Source organism: Populus trichocarpa, chromosome 9 (genome assembly GCF_000002775.5).
Source record: "Populus trichocarpa isolate Nisqually-1 chromosome 9, P.trichocarpa_v4.1, whole genome shotgun sequence".
Taxonomy (NCBI): domain Eukaryota; kingdom Viridiplantae; phylum Streptophyta; class Magnoliopsida; order Malpighiales; family Salicaceae; genus Populus; species Populus trichocarpa.
Genome location: NC_037293.2, coordinates 5271913 through 5286580, shown reverse-complemented (window position 1 = coordinate 5286580; position 14668 = coordinate 5271913). Strand labels below are relative to the sequence as shown.

Below are 14668 nucleotides of genomic sequence, written 5' to 3'. Positions count from 1 at the left end.
CCTGTCAGTTGGTTATTGTTACCAATCAGATGCGAAGTGGTAGTAGTATGTATTATTACCCTGTAGTTGTACTGATACAGACCAAGTACCTGCAACAGCAGCGAAAGCCAACAAAATGAACAAATTGACTTGTCAATGCGCGTGGAAACATAATTTCTGAGTGTTTCTGAATCAATTCTCCATCCATCAACTATTGCATATTTTTTTGAAAAATGACATTTTTTTTGGAAAGAATTTTGATTGAATAACAAATAATTCAAAATTTCATGAAAATTTAATGGTTCAAATATAAAATTCAAGATTTAATGATTAAAAAAAAAAAGGTAATATGATAGAAAAGAGAAATCAAAGGAAAAAATTAAAAGAAAAAATTGGTAATAGAGGACATATTTTTGATATTATTAAAAAAATTTCAACGAGATGATTTTAATTAAACATTGTATGATTATTAAACAAGGGAGTGATTAAAATGAAAAAAACTCCTAATAAAATATGATTATGTTTGATGGTCTTTTAAAGTGTATTTATAATTATCTCGTCAAGATTTTTCTAACTGTATTGAATATATCAAAAATAAAGCTTTAATGTGTTCATGATGACCTATTAGTTTTTAGTCATTAGATCCTGAATCTCATTTATAACTTTTGAATCTTCATAAAAAAAATTAGATTGATTTTTATAATTATTAATTAATTTAAATAAAAAATAACTTTTAAAATAATTGTTATTCTCAATAGAGATAGGTTATATACAATAGCGGTAGTTTTTAATTGCTATTACCACTGTGATAGTGTTTAAATTTGGTTGTTTTTTAAATATTTTTTTAATTTATGTTATTTTTTCAAATTTTATTTAACCGTTTTAGAATTACAAAAGACCCCAAATTGTTCACGTTCAAATCTAAAGCCCGCCTCCTGTCCCTGTCCCTGGCCCTGTCCCTGTCCCTGCTTTCCTTCTCTTCGTTTCCATGTTTCTTTCTTTTCTCTATCTAAAAAAGAAATATATTCAAACCTCTCCTTTTCTTTTCAACTCCTCCCTTTTTCTTTGTTAAACTCCAGTTTTCCTTTTGGCAAAGTTGAAATCCCACAAACCCCATAACCAACTCTCACTCTTAAACACTACTTCAAAATATACTTGGTTTCTTGATTTTAACTACTACCTTTTTTCGGGGGAAGATGAAACTGTTACCGTCTCCTTCTATCTCATCTTCCTCCACTTCTTCTTTTGATCCAAATATGTGCACTTCAAAAAGTGCCACTGCTAGTTGCCTTACAGGTCTTCTACGTCGAATTCTGTGCTCTCGCAGCCTCCCTACACACCCATCTGACCAAATCACTGAAACAAGTTCAATACTTTGTGATGGTAGACACCAAGAACTCATCAAGTCAAATGAGAAACTTGAGACCACTGCCGCTACTCCTGGTGTTGTGGCTAGGCTAATGGGATTGGAGTCTTTCCCAGAAACTAGTTCAGTTGATATGAGAATCAGTGCTAACTCGATATCAAGAAGTCGGTCGATGAATTCTGTGGAGTTTAGAGGTGAAAGCGATCAAATGCAAGGGCAGCATAGAAGGGTTAACAGTACATTGTCGTTTCGGGAGATGCCAACTTTTCTTGAGGTAGAAAATAAGGAATACTTTGTTCTTAGCTTTGAGAATATTGGAAGTGAAAGCAAGAAAGTTAGATCTAAAGAGAGGAAATGTGAAGTGGGTTCTGGAGAATTGAAGGAGAAAAGAAGAGAAAAATGTAAAAGGAAGGAAAACAGAAGAGAGAAAGCAGTGGAATCGGAGAAGAGAGAAAGTGAAGAGAAAATCAACAAGATGGTTTTGAAAGTTTTAAAGGAGTCAGAGTTGAGTAACAGACTATTAGAAGATCATAAGCCTGCTCAAGAAGTTGGCAATGGTGGCAAAATTGAGGATTCACCCGCTCACATGAGTCTAAAGGGCAGTGAAATAGTTTCCTTAGAAAATAAATGGTTGTATCATAAGGAAGTCTCTGGCATTGGAGCAGAATTAAGGAGGAGAAACAAGAAAACAAAAGGACGTGCATTCAAAAATGAGGAAGCAGAGTTCAGCTCACAGGATTCCAGCCCTGTTTCTGTTCTTGATTTTGATCAATTCATCGTTGATCCAGACGTTACTAAATCAGGTGTCATTCTCCTCAGTTCAGCTCAAATTTTAACACCTTTAGGCACTATTAGTAGCTGGTTTCATTTTCCTTTCTTCTTTTCATATCAAGAGTTGTGTGTATTGTGTTCTAAAAATGTTGCTTCTTTTTGTTTATGTAACAGAGGAAGATACAAAGTCAGGGGAGTCTAATTCGAGGAGGAAATTATCCCCCCAACTTGAGAATCAAAATCACAAACACTTGTCACAACGCAGCGATGGTAACTTGATCTTCGACAACCGAAATTCCAATAAAACTGAAGAACCTTGTCCAGGGTCAAGGAAGAAAGTTTGCCATAATCATGACTACTTAAACATGTGGGATGAAGTTTGCAAGCTGACAGAAACTCAAGTGGTCGAGACAAATTTGAATGCATACAAAAATATGTGTAAATTCGAAGAAGATTTTGAAGAAATCAGTGCAGATTTTGGGTTGCAAATCTTGGATCAGTTGTTAAAGGAGCTTGTAGATCAACTTGCTTGACTCTTGCCATGAAAAAAAATTCAACTAGTAAGATTATACTTTTTGTAAATTATATTATCACAAGAAACTCAGAATCTAATCTCTACCTTTCGAGTCTCTCAGCAGCAGAATTTAAATTCAAACTCCCCAAAGATGTTGGACTACTTTGATACTAGTAAATAATTTGTTACAGGAAAAGAGTTGTCTTTTTTTCTTTTTGTCTGCTGGTCTTTGTTTGAACAATTTTTTTATGTTTTAAAATTTGAATTTTTTTATCTTTCAAATTAAATTTTTTTAGGGTTTTTAATTATTATTTTGTATTGATATCAAAAATAAATTTTAAAAAATAAAAAAATATATTATTTTAATATATTTTTAAATAAAAATTACATTAAAAAACAGTCTAAACTAAAATATCAAAATGCCCTTTAGCTCGTGTGGGCAGCCAGCCGAGCGTAAAGCATCATGTTCCTGCAAATTAAGGACAACGGACAAATTGTCCCCAACAATCATCCAATTTTGAATATTAGGTCACCGGACTAAGCATTTTCTTATTTAGATCCCTCAAGTATCAAACGTTACTCAATTAACCCTCACTTTTGATACACTTTAGGAAAAACATTTAAACCATAGCATGTTGTTTTTGTCACAAATTTCAGTTTAAACATTATAAAATACTCATTTTTTAGTTTTAATTGGTATGAAATTATAGTTTCATATTTTAAAGTGTTAGTGATATGAAATGTTTATTTTAATTGGTATACAAAATTATTCATTAATATTTGTTATTCATTTTATTTTATTTTATTTTATTTTAGAATGATGTGAGTCCTTGGAAGGAGAGAACTTTTATGGGTTAATGATAAATATTGTCCTCGTATTCCAAGCAAGTGTTAATTGGATCTCGATACTAAATTAATTTGTTCAATACTCTCGACAAAATCTCAAAGTTTTTTTTTTAATTTCAATAAATGATTTCTGTAATAAAAATTAGAAAGAAAATACTAATAGAGCTCAATATTAACTGTTTTTTAACTGTTTTTCCATCTATTAAGTCATTTCTTCAATTATTATAATTAAAATAATTTTAAAATATAATACTAGTGTTTAATTAAAAAAAATACTAATAGAACTCAATATTTAACTATGCATCAAGACATATGTTATTGTAAATTGTAGCAATTAAATGAGTGTTTTGTCAATTATCAAACAGAGTCATTTAACTAGTTAATGGAAGCAAAACAGTTTTTCTTTTCATAGAATCTATATGCCATTATAATATTAAACATGGACAAAACGGTCTTTTATATTTTAGATGAATAGTAAAATGATTTAAATATTTTTAAAAAGCAAAAAAAATAAAATTAGATTCAAGGGCTTTTCGGTCCTTTATCATTAGGTTGCACTGTGAAATAACTATGTTATTATTTAAAGTAAAAAAAATTAAAACTAGCATTCAAGGGCATTCTAGTATTTTCATCATTTTTTTTTAGTTATAGCAAATTTGAATGAGGATAATTTAGTTTATTAATAATTATAAATATAATAAAATATAGAGGTGATTGGCGTGTGCTACACCTCCCTTCGATCAAACACCACTGCGAACAATAATGTTTGAAGTGTCACTTCGTTCTCTTCACAATGGTTAATGCGTGTCTGAAGAGATGGGTCTCCAGTAAATTTGTTTTCTTTTCCTTTCTTTTTTTTTGTCTCTCCTTACATTGAATTTCATCATGACCCCTGTAAAAAGTAAGTATGTCCTCTGAAATTGTATTTGTTTTAATTTTGTTTATAATTATTTTATTTTTATATTGGATTTTATTCTTATTTTATTCTTATTTTTTTTATTTATTTTGTTTTTCAATTTTATTTTTAAACATTTTATTTCATTTAATTTTTCTATTCAATTTGATCCTTATTCTTTTTATTGTTATTTTCATGCTTTTTATTCTTTTATTGATTTGTTTTTTTTTCAATGTAGTCCCTTGTTATTTTTCTTTCATTTAGTTTTTATACCAAATTTGATCTTTGTTTTGATTTTTTTTTTCATGATTATGAATTTTACTTCGTGATTTTTTCATGTTTGCCTTCTATAAGGTGATCCCGGTCTCATAACCCGAGTCACGTATTTTGAGGATTAACTCGATTAACTTTAGTCTTTTTTAGATCTTTTTTTTTTATTTTTTTAATTTATCATTCGACGTTGGGTTACTGGGCCTTGAGCTTCATGATTTTTTTTTATTTTTTTATAAGGTTATCTCTATCTCAAATCTCGGGCATCGGGTTAGTCGAGTTAACCTGGGTTAACTCATGTTTTTTTTTATGTTTGTTTTTTAAATTGATTTTTTTAGTTTCATCATTTAGTTTGCTTAAAAGTTAACCTCTATTATTTTATTTAATTTTTTTTGTGCAGAGTTATCTATGTTTCACGATCATCTTGCAGATTTGGCATGCTGAGTCAAGTCAATTTGTTTTTTTCTTTTTAGAAATTAATTTTTTTAATTCATCCTTCAATGTTTGCTCTGCTAGTAATTAAATTTTATATTTTTTTTATTTTTATTTTTATTAGGCTATTTCATTCTCATTTAATTTTGACCTAACCTGTAATATAGGACGAAACACCTATCAAATAGAAACTATAAATGAAAATTCACATCTTAATTTTATTTTATTTTGTAAATCTCACCTTAAAATATTCATGTATTGATTTGGTTGAAGATTTCAATTCCTTTTTTTAATGTTATAGATTAATTTTAGACCATGGGAGTAAAGTGGGCACAGTATAATGTGGGGTCCAGCCAAGATTTTTAATTTTTTTTTCCTGGAATCCAAATAACAATCTGATGATAATTGAGGGATAAATCAAATTTTGGACAGAGTGCGAAGACCGCCGGTCCTAGGTAGGCTGTACTGTTGTAGAGGCACAGCATGCCCAGTTGCTACCCGATTTAATTTGATGCTTTCTACTGCCTAATTAAGATTCCGAGATTTGGCTTTTCTTTTTTCTTTACTCAAAAGAATCCAAAACGATGACTTGGATTACAAGCTAATGATGTGTTTTTTAAGACTTTGCATGCACGTTGTCACCCCCCGAAGCTTATCTCTCTGTCTTCACCTGTTCTATTAGTTTTTAGCCGAGCAATATCTTAATTGCAATCAATGCTAAATCCACTTGACTAGGTCCATTCCAAGCAATTTTTATTTTTTTTCTCTTGAGAAACAATGCATGGTGAAGTCATGCCTTACCCCAGCAGCAAACAAGGAAGAATGTTTTGTCTCTCGAATTAAAATATATCAAATCCCAATAAAATAAGTTAAGCAAGTAAATTATTCTCATGAGGCGAGCAATTTAGGCAGCGTCACTAGAGGGAGATGTAGGTTTCAGTGTGCAGCAGTAGGATTTTGGCTTCTTGCGCGAGCAGGATATGAAATGAAGAGGTAGGCTTGGAGCACCAAAGCATCCTCTCTTCTTTTTCTCTCTTCTAGTGCACCACTACTTTAAAAAGTGTTTTGAAGATACAAAGCGAGTAATGATAACTAGACTGCCTTTTCATCAGTGCTCAACAATCTCCCCAACTTGAGAATTATGGAATCAATGAATCCCATCTTTTCCATGCCGAAAGTGAAATGCAGTACTCAAAAAAGAGTGATAGGTGGGACAACATTGACAAAAGATGAAAGAATGAAGAAAGAAATGGCATCACTACTGGGAGCTAGCATCATCCGTAGATACAGTCCTGGATTTTAACGTCCGTTTTCGTTCTTTTCAACCTCTAGTTTGATGTAGAGTCGTTGGCTACCAGCATCTAGTTTCTTCTCCTGCAATAGGGCCATAGATAGAGACCTCCAATACAACTTGGGAGAATAAGGCTTCTCGTCTACTGAACAGTGAGGTTGATTCATGGCACATCAAGGATAAGAAGAGCTCATTAACATATCAGAACAGAGACAAGATGAGATGCAGGCGGATACAACAAGCAGAAAGATAAAGGATCCATTGAATTCTGATACATGTTTTATTAAGTAATTACTGTAACAGTTTTTAGTACATATGATGTATACAACCCACCAAGAGCTAAAATGAAATCAGGCCATGGGTAATAAAATGAAATCCCGAGGCCACCGCCTCTACTCCCCCCCCACCAGCACAAGATGATGCTTCCCACTTCTATATGCGAGTGAAAAAGAATCTATTGTTTCTTACGAATATAAGAAATCCATGAGCAGAAACATTTAGTCATGCCCGGATATCTTTGTTCTCTTCCTCGGTTTTAATTTCTATTTTTTTCCTTTTGTCCTTTCTCCAGTTTCTTACTCGTAGATGTGATCAAAACTAATAAAAATTCAAAAAATGGCAAAATAAATAAGTAGTTAAATGACGAATTATGGGCCAAATTGGGGCTGATATTTGCTTCTAAGCCACCAATGGCTTCTGCTCCATGTACAGCTGCTCCACCCAAGCTGGGAGGGTCTCTGAACCTCCAATGTTAAGATGACATTGCTGCTGCTGCTCCTCAAAACCCAATGGCCCAGATTTTGCAGGAGTATCCTTCACCAGGGACTGTACCCATGAAACATCCGGCTCATCAACAGTTGCTGGCACTGAGGCACCAGCTGTAGCAAAACTGCTGCCATTGCTTCGAAAACCAAAAGAAGCGGACTTCCGGAGCTTATTGAGCTCTTCTCCCTGGATACCCCAATCTAATTTTCCATCAGGAGAGCCCCAGTCAGAAAGGTTAGAAGGCATTACGTTTGCTGAAGATGATGGTGAAGAAAACCCAGTATGACGATTCACAGCACTTCGTTCCACAAAGCTCTGGCTACGCTTTGCAAAGGCAGCAGATCTTGAACTCAAAGCTGCTGCTGCTGCCCCTCCAGAATGATCAACTCCAAAAGATGGTGATCTTCTCACAGGAGATGATGAGAAGCTGGTGGGATAGCTGGACCGAAGCTGCTGGTTGATGTTCTGGCGCATCTGCATCCCTGTTGGAGGCTGCAATTGAGCTACTGCAGCATCCAGTGAGAGTCCCTGCATCTGAGGCAAAATTGAAGGATCAAGGGATCCAAAAATATCTTCAAGGTTAGTTGGCCTCACTCCTCCAAGCCTATTCAACTCCCCAGTTCGATCACCAGAGGCAGCAAAAGCTGAGGCAGTGGACAGACCATTGTTCCAGCTGGAGGGAGATGACAGACCAGAAATCTCATCCATAAACTGCTGCCTTCGACGGTGACTTTCAAGCCCAAGCAATTCCATGTCTAAATCCATATCTCGAGCACACAAAGCAGATTTCAACCTGCTACCAGGAAGCTGCAATGCAGGGGGCACCACATTAGAATGGTTTGTCCATCCACCGATAGGTGAAGAGGAACCGGAGGGAGTTGGTGGGCTTGATGTGGATGGTATCAAGACAGATGGAGAACCAAGGGAAAGTGGGCTTATAGAACTCATGTCCAAATTTGAACAATTTGCTGAGTAGGATCTAGGAGAAGGCACTGCCGAACCTGTAGAGGCATACAGGGGGCGAAGCTCTTCAGGCTTGTGAGCAAAGAAACACACCCTCCTAGCGCAACCTGTCTCATCTTTACAAAGACGAGTTCTATACTGGGCAGGATGAAGCCAGCACTCAAATATACCATGTGCATATTCACAGGCATCACCCTGCCTGCAAGACCCCTTTCGAAACTCAGGACATGGAACACAGCTATAGTGGTATTTCCTGGGGTCACGACGCCTAGCATTCTCTCCAGGGTGCACAAATGGGCACTCTGTCCAGTCATGAGAGTAAGCCCTTGAGCAAGGCTTGACCTTAAATGTATACATTCTAAACTCGTCAGTCCCATATATCCCATTCTTAATATCAGGAAGTGTCAGATCAATAGGATACTCTTTCTTCTCGTGCCCATCTTTTGAAACCCTTGGCGTTGAAATTTCTTGCTGTTCCAGCCCATCCATCTCGTTTACAATTTGATAAGCCAAAACACATGATTCTTCACCACTACTGCCACCCTTTAACATGATCTCCAGGGTCTTTCTCGTTGAATTAGAACCAGACTCAACAACAGGGGCAATCAAGTCACCAGGGTGATTTCCATTGGCATCAACGGAATTAGGATCAGCAGAGGCATCAAGCAAGAGCCTGACAACCTCATGTGCAGAAGAAGAGCCACCGGCAGCAGCACAGTGAAGCGCTGTGGCCCCATCAGAACCATAACCTCTGTTGACATCTACATGACCTGTTTCCAAGATATAATTCAACACATCTTTGCTTCCGTACAAGGCAGCAATTATGAGGGGTGTCCTCTCCTCAAACCCCATCTTTTTCGAGCCAATTCTCCTTCCATACCACAAACCTGGCTCATCAATATCATGTCCCTCCACTTCAATTGCTCTCTTAAACCCGGTCAAATCATTCGAGGCAGACAACTCGAGCAAAAGAGAGAAATCACAGCAAACCCCATCTTGCTTTTGAAATTCATTCTCCATGTTGAAACCAGTATGTGTTGGTTTCCTCTTTGAACCACTGCACATCGAAAAGTCTCTCTCTTTAGAGCCTCCACAAAGTCTCTCTTTTCTACACAATTGTAAACAAATAAAGCCTTCAAAAACATTTACAAGCACAGGTTTTTAGGTTGTTTTCCATTACACACAAGGAGAGGGAGAGAGACAACAAGTGACAGAAAATTTCGGTAAGGAATAAATTCCACCAAATTATAAACAAAACATCCATTAAAAAACATTTCTGAAATTTTTGAGCCATCAAATAAAAACAGTATCAATCATGAAAGAAAAATTTCAAGAAGCGGAAAAAAAAAACAGAGAGAAATTAGTTAAAATCCAAACAAAAACAACAGCACCATCTAACACACCCTCCTTCCTGGTTTCTAATAATAGAAAACAATTCAAAAATTGTTTCTAGCATAATTTCAATAAATATCAAACTAAACACCCCCACAACTCGAATCCCACTCTTTACCTACATTTTCTAACAAACCTAGTATTGTCAAAACCCACCAAGGCAAACAAAACCCATCATCAAATCCTAACAAACATGATAAAATACATACCTTGGCTTCAAATGTAAGAATATGAGAGCTTGAAAGTAAGAACTGAACTAAACCCTGAGCTGCTTTGTTCTGGGTTTTTTTTTTCAAGTTAATTAACCTCTCTCCTTTTATTAAACTTCACAAAGCCAAAAAAACCTCAATAAAGAAGGAAAGAGAGACCTTTTGGCTTCTCTCTTTTAATGGGGCTTTTGTTAAGGTCAAAAGGTCTGAGTCTTTGAAACCACCGTCTGCTTCTTCTATGGCTCCTCCTATACTTTTTTACTTCTACTTTTTTTCATTTATTTTTTATGTTTCCCTCTAAGGAAAATGAAATGCAGATGCAGATGCAGATGCAAATGCAAATGCAGATGCAGATGCAAATTCAAATTCAAATGCAGATGCAGATGAAATTTTATGTGTGAGTGGAGGGTAGGGGCCACGAGGTTCTTAATATCTAACCGTATCGATTGTTAGGTTGCCACGTGTTGAGAACCCGATAGAAACTGCCTTCACCCAAAGGTGACCGTATCGAGATTCCGGATTGTCACGCTTTACGCGTTTTTGGCCTCTTTTGGATGACGTGGACGTACCTGCACCGTCGACATGGTTTTTAATCCTATTCGTTGCTTAATTATACTAAACTCACTACCTGTGATGTAAGGTTATAAAACAAGATAGTTGTATTGGTGAAAACGAGCTGTTAATTTGAGCCGGATATTGTTTTTTTAAGTGTAAGGCAAATGCGCCACTGAGGAATGAATTCTTGAAGGTATCGACGTACGTACGGTGGTTTTTTTACAATGTGATACAAATAATTTTTTAAATTGTTTTTTTAATAATATTTTATTATTTTTTTAAATATTATTATATTAAAATAAAAAAATATTCATTTAAAGTTTTTTTTTAAAAAATAAAAATTTTAAAAAAATCCAATCGCTCTCCTATGGTACATGTAAAAAGCGCTTCGATGTTTTCTAGAAAACTCTGTCGTCTGTTTCAAAATGTAACTTTGAGTCAACATAACCATTTAGGTGGTGGCTCAATGATAAGAACTTGGAATCAAGAGATTTGCTTCTTCTGTGGTCTTAGGTTCGAGCCCTGTAGTTGCTCATATGATGGTCACTAGAAGCTTACATGGTCATTAACTTTAAAGCCCGTAGGATTAGTCGAGGTGCGCGCAAATAACGTGTGGCAAAGAGATGGAAATAATTGGGCTTCTAGATAATTTTTCATCTTTCAGAGGAGTGACATAGAAGGCCTAAACAAGTTGAATTTTATTTTTATAAATATCCCTTTAAACATTTGATAATTTAAATTTTTTTATTTTATAAATTTATAAATAAGTTTTATCACATGCACGAAAGTATGTGTCAATATTTATATTTTTAAAATATTTCCTAATAATGTAATTATATTAAAAGCTTGTTTGCTTCATTTCATTAAATCAATGTGAAAAAATAAATTGCTCAAAATAAATAATAACTTATTTTATATAATTACGTAATTTTTAAAAATTAAAAAAGTGAATGAATCAGAGTTAATTACTTTTTTATAAATTAAATAAAATTAATTAAGCAAAGAGTGATCTCTATTGAAAAAATATAAGAATAGAGTTTTTTACTAAATAAGTGAGTTTTTTAACATTGAGAAAGAAAATTAAAATATCATTTTGAAAACTTAATAGGGTAATTAAAACATATATATAATATAGAGAATTAAAAATTGGTCATGTTCTGAGATAGATTATATTTAATAATAAAGGAGTGAAGACTAGATAATAACAAAAAAATATGCATTTATGATGAATTATCATCTCTTATTTTTAACTATATTAGATTTTAACTTTGTATTGGTTCGGAAATTTTATTTGACATAACATTGGTTTAATTAGTTATTTTATTATTTTAAATATTTAGATGAATAATTTAATATATTATCTTCTTAAAAATGAATTATCTTTTTAGCAGTAATTACAAATCTTTTCTTAACATAATTTTGATTTTGACGAGTGGAGATATTATTATTTCAAGTTAGTTAAAAAAATAATTTTATTAAAAATTAAAATGAAAATAATTATATTTTGTGGATGGATTATACACCTGATATAAACCGTTACACTTATCATATTTGTGTACATTTAATTTTTAACTGGATAACTCTATTTTTCATATCATGTATGATATATCTTGTGGACTTCTTTTGGATTCCAAAAGTAAATAGGAAAAACCTGTTAATGTACATTAATGTGTTATATCAATTATAAATCATACCCTTCTATAAAATAAAATTAAATATAATATAGAGGGGAATATTTGTTTTCACATAAAACATTTTACAAATAAAAATTATCAATAAAATGTATAACATGAAAAGAAAATTTACAATGTTTATTAAATAATGATTTGAAAATTATAATGGTAATTATAGTGATTTTTTTTTTGGTAACCCGGGGTGTCCAGGCCAGCTTACGCGCACCACAACTAATTCTCGGACCCACTGAACACCCTGCAAGCCCAGTAGACAGGTAAGATACTGCGGGGGTGACAACTCAGGTGACAAAGACAAAAATACCTTACCTCTGCCGCTGGGCCACAAGTGATAATTACTGTGATGGAATAATGATGATTGCGTCAGGGTAGCGACAATGTGATGGTGGTAATAAAATTATGATCATGATGGTTGAAATAGTTATACTAGAGTATTATTATTCATAAAATATATTACGGGAGTTGATGAGTTAAAATTATATTTTAATAAATTTTTTGTAAGATATTTTATAAAAAAAAAACATTGAAAAATATTTTATAGTAAAATATCCAAGGCAAAACAACATCTCTTCATTTTATTCTTATTGTTAGCGATTTCATAAAAATTAACAGTCATGTGCTTGACAAGTGATAGTTTCAATATTAATCCATCAAAGACTCTTATCCTGGATAAAATTTAAGCTTCTAGTCGATCATGGCTTCCTAAACCAGGTTGATTTTATATTATTGATCGATTTTAGTTTTTTTTTCATGTTTGGCCGTGAACAATCGCTATTTTTACTTAATCAACACACATGTATTTATTTTTATTATAAACTCTTGCTAAATATATAGTATATATTCCAACAATGCACATATACCCGTGTGATTTGAGAAATTCATCAACATAATCTTTACGATTTGAAAGCATGCAACACATGGAACTCTGGCTCCTGTGTTCGTCCTCCATGATTCAACTGTGCAATCAAAATCTGTCTCGGCAACCATCTAGGTGGTGGGCCAATAATAAAAACTTGGGATTAAGAGGTTTGCTCCCTCTGTAGTCTCAGGTTCGAGCCCTGTGGTTGCTCATATGATGGCCACTGGAGGCTTACATGGTCGTTAACTTCAGGGCCCGTGGGATTAGTCGAGGTGCGCGCAAGCTGGCCCGGACACCCACATTAAACTAAAAAAAAAATTCTGTCTTGGTAGGGGTTGTGAGACTCCTGGCACGGCATGACATGGGAGTGCCATTTTCAATCAACATTTCCTCTTGATCTTATTAACAAGTCAAAGAATCCACAAACACTGTTAAGAAAAGAGATCCACCATCATCATGACAACAATAACCACATGGATATGGAGAAAAAAAATTAAAATCTTTAAACGAACTCGACAAATTACACACAGCTGACAAGTACCATTAATTCACTATCAACTTTATACTAATAACATGTCTGGTGTGATGTAATGAATAGTGATTACAAGTTTTTTTAAAAAAAAACATATGATTTTTTTTAAAATTTTTAAATTTTTTATATTAGCACATCAAAATTATAAAACAATTTATTAAATTAATGGTCTTTTAAACTACATGTAATTTTATAATATATATCAATACAATTTTAAATACAAAAATAAACAATGTTAACATGTAAAAATACCATGTTTAGCTTTGTAACTACGTGTTGCCTGCAAAAGAAGAAGAAGAAAACATCAGTTTTTAAAATAGAAAAAAAAACAAAGTAATCTCAGATGAACCTCCTAAACTTAATCTAGTCTGAAAAACCTATAACTTATTAGATCATGGATCCGAGTTCAATTAAAAAACTTAAATATCATTCAATTTAATTTTGAATGGTGGAATTATTGAAAAAACTATTAATAAAAAAACTTGCAAAAGAAAATAAGCAGAAAAAAATGAGCTTAAAATCTGATAGGAAAAGGCCAAATAAAGATGATTTGAAAAAAACACCAAAATTAACCCAAAAAAATTAAGACTAAATTTGATATCGAGGGATGAAATTGAAACAAAAAATAGCAATTTAAAAAATCAAGACTAAATCCGATATAAAAATCAAATGAAATTAAATATTTAGAGATGAAATTGTAAAAAATTAATCCATTAAGAAAATGATTTAAAAATAGCAACTAAAAGAAACATGACTAAATTTGACACAATAATTTTATGGGGATGAAATTGTAAAAAATCAAATCAATCAATAAAATAATTCAAAACAAAATAAATAACAATTCAAATAATGAACACCAAATTTTAAAACAAATTAAAAAAATCAAATGACTAGGGATGAAATGAAAAATAAAATCCATTTAGAAACAACCAATGTAAATAAAAAAAATGCAAACAAGAGAAGAGGGACTGGATTGAAAGAAAAAATCAATTGAAGGGCTGATTTGATTTTTTGCATGGCATGCACACAAATCCAGGAAGAAAGAGAAGGAAAAAAAAGAAAAAAAAGTCATTTTCGGCCAAACCACTATACACGCGTCATCCATATAGGTAAAGGATTACAAGACGAATACTAGAGTCAGCCGCACGCGCTGCTGGAAATTGGCAGAGCAGCTGACAGGTGTTTTGAACACACCAACAACTTTTTAATTTTTTTAATTGCACAAAACCAAAAATACTCCAAAGACCAATCAACAATCACAATCAAACCACGAGGAAATTACTACAAAGCTCCTGAATTCATGGCTAAAAAATTAGAATGGCATAGGTAATGTTGTAA

At 33.2% G+C, this 14668-nt stretch overlaps 2 protein-coding genes across 3 annotated transcripts; one reads left to right on the top strand and one right to left on the bottom strand.

Moving 5' to 3' along the window:
* The first annotated feature begins 938 nt into the window (after window positions 1–938).
* On the top strand, window positions 939–2745 carry LOC7482346 (uncharacterized). Its single transcript, XM_002313341.4, has 2 exons — window positions 939–2148; window positions 2291–2745. Exons 1-2 carry the CDS (start codon window positions 1176–1178, stop codon window positions 2647–2649), a joined length of 1332 nt encoding a protein of 443 aa, XP_002313377.3. The 5' UTR covers window positions 939–1175; the 3' UTR covers window positions 2650–2745.
* A 3876-nt stretch (window positions 2746–6621) lies between these two features.
* On the bottom strand, window positions 6622–9965 carry LOC7481474 (zinc finger CCCH domain-containing protein 66). 2 transcript variants are annotated; one of them, XM_002314060.4, is made up of 2 exons: window positions 9694–9965; window positions 6622–9200 (listed from the first exon to the last, which is right to left on the bottom strand). In XM_002314060.4, exon 2 carries the CDS (start codon window positions 9155–9157, stop codon window positions 7043–7045), a length of 2115 nt encoding a protein of 704 aa, XP_002314096.4. In that variant the 5' UTR covers window positions 9158–9200; window positions 9694–9965; the 3' UTR covers window positions 6622–7042. The 2 variants fall into 2 exon arrangements, with proteins under 2 accessions (XP_002314096.4, XP_024464139.2); XM_024608371.2 differs by having other exon boundaries at window positions 6622–9149.
* Between the last annotated feature and the right edge of the window lie 4703 nt (window positions 9966–14668).

Bases quoted from the DNA above. Each gene is read 5' to 3' on its own strand.
- LOC7482346 (XM_002313341.4), top strand. From the start codon at position 1,176: ATGAAACTGTTACCGTCTCCTTCTATCTCATCTTCCTCCACTTCTTCT. The intron at 2,149-2,290 runs GTGTCATTCTCC...TTTATGTAACAG, and splicing joins TCCAGACGTTACTAAATCAG to AGGAAGATACAAAGTCAGGG.
- LOC7481474 (XM_002314060.4), bottom strand. From the start codon at position 9,157: ATGTGCAGTGGTTCAAAGAGGAAACCAACACATACTGGTTTCAACATG.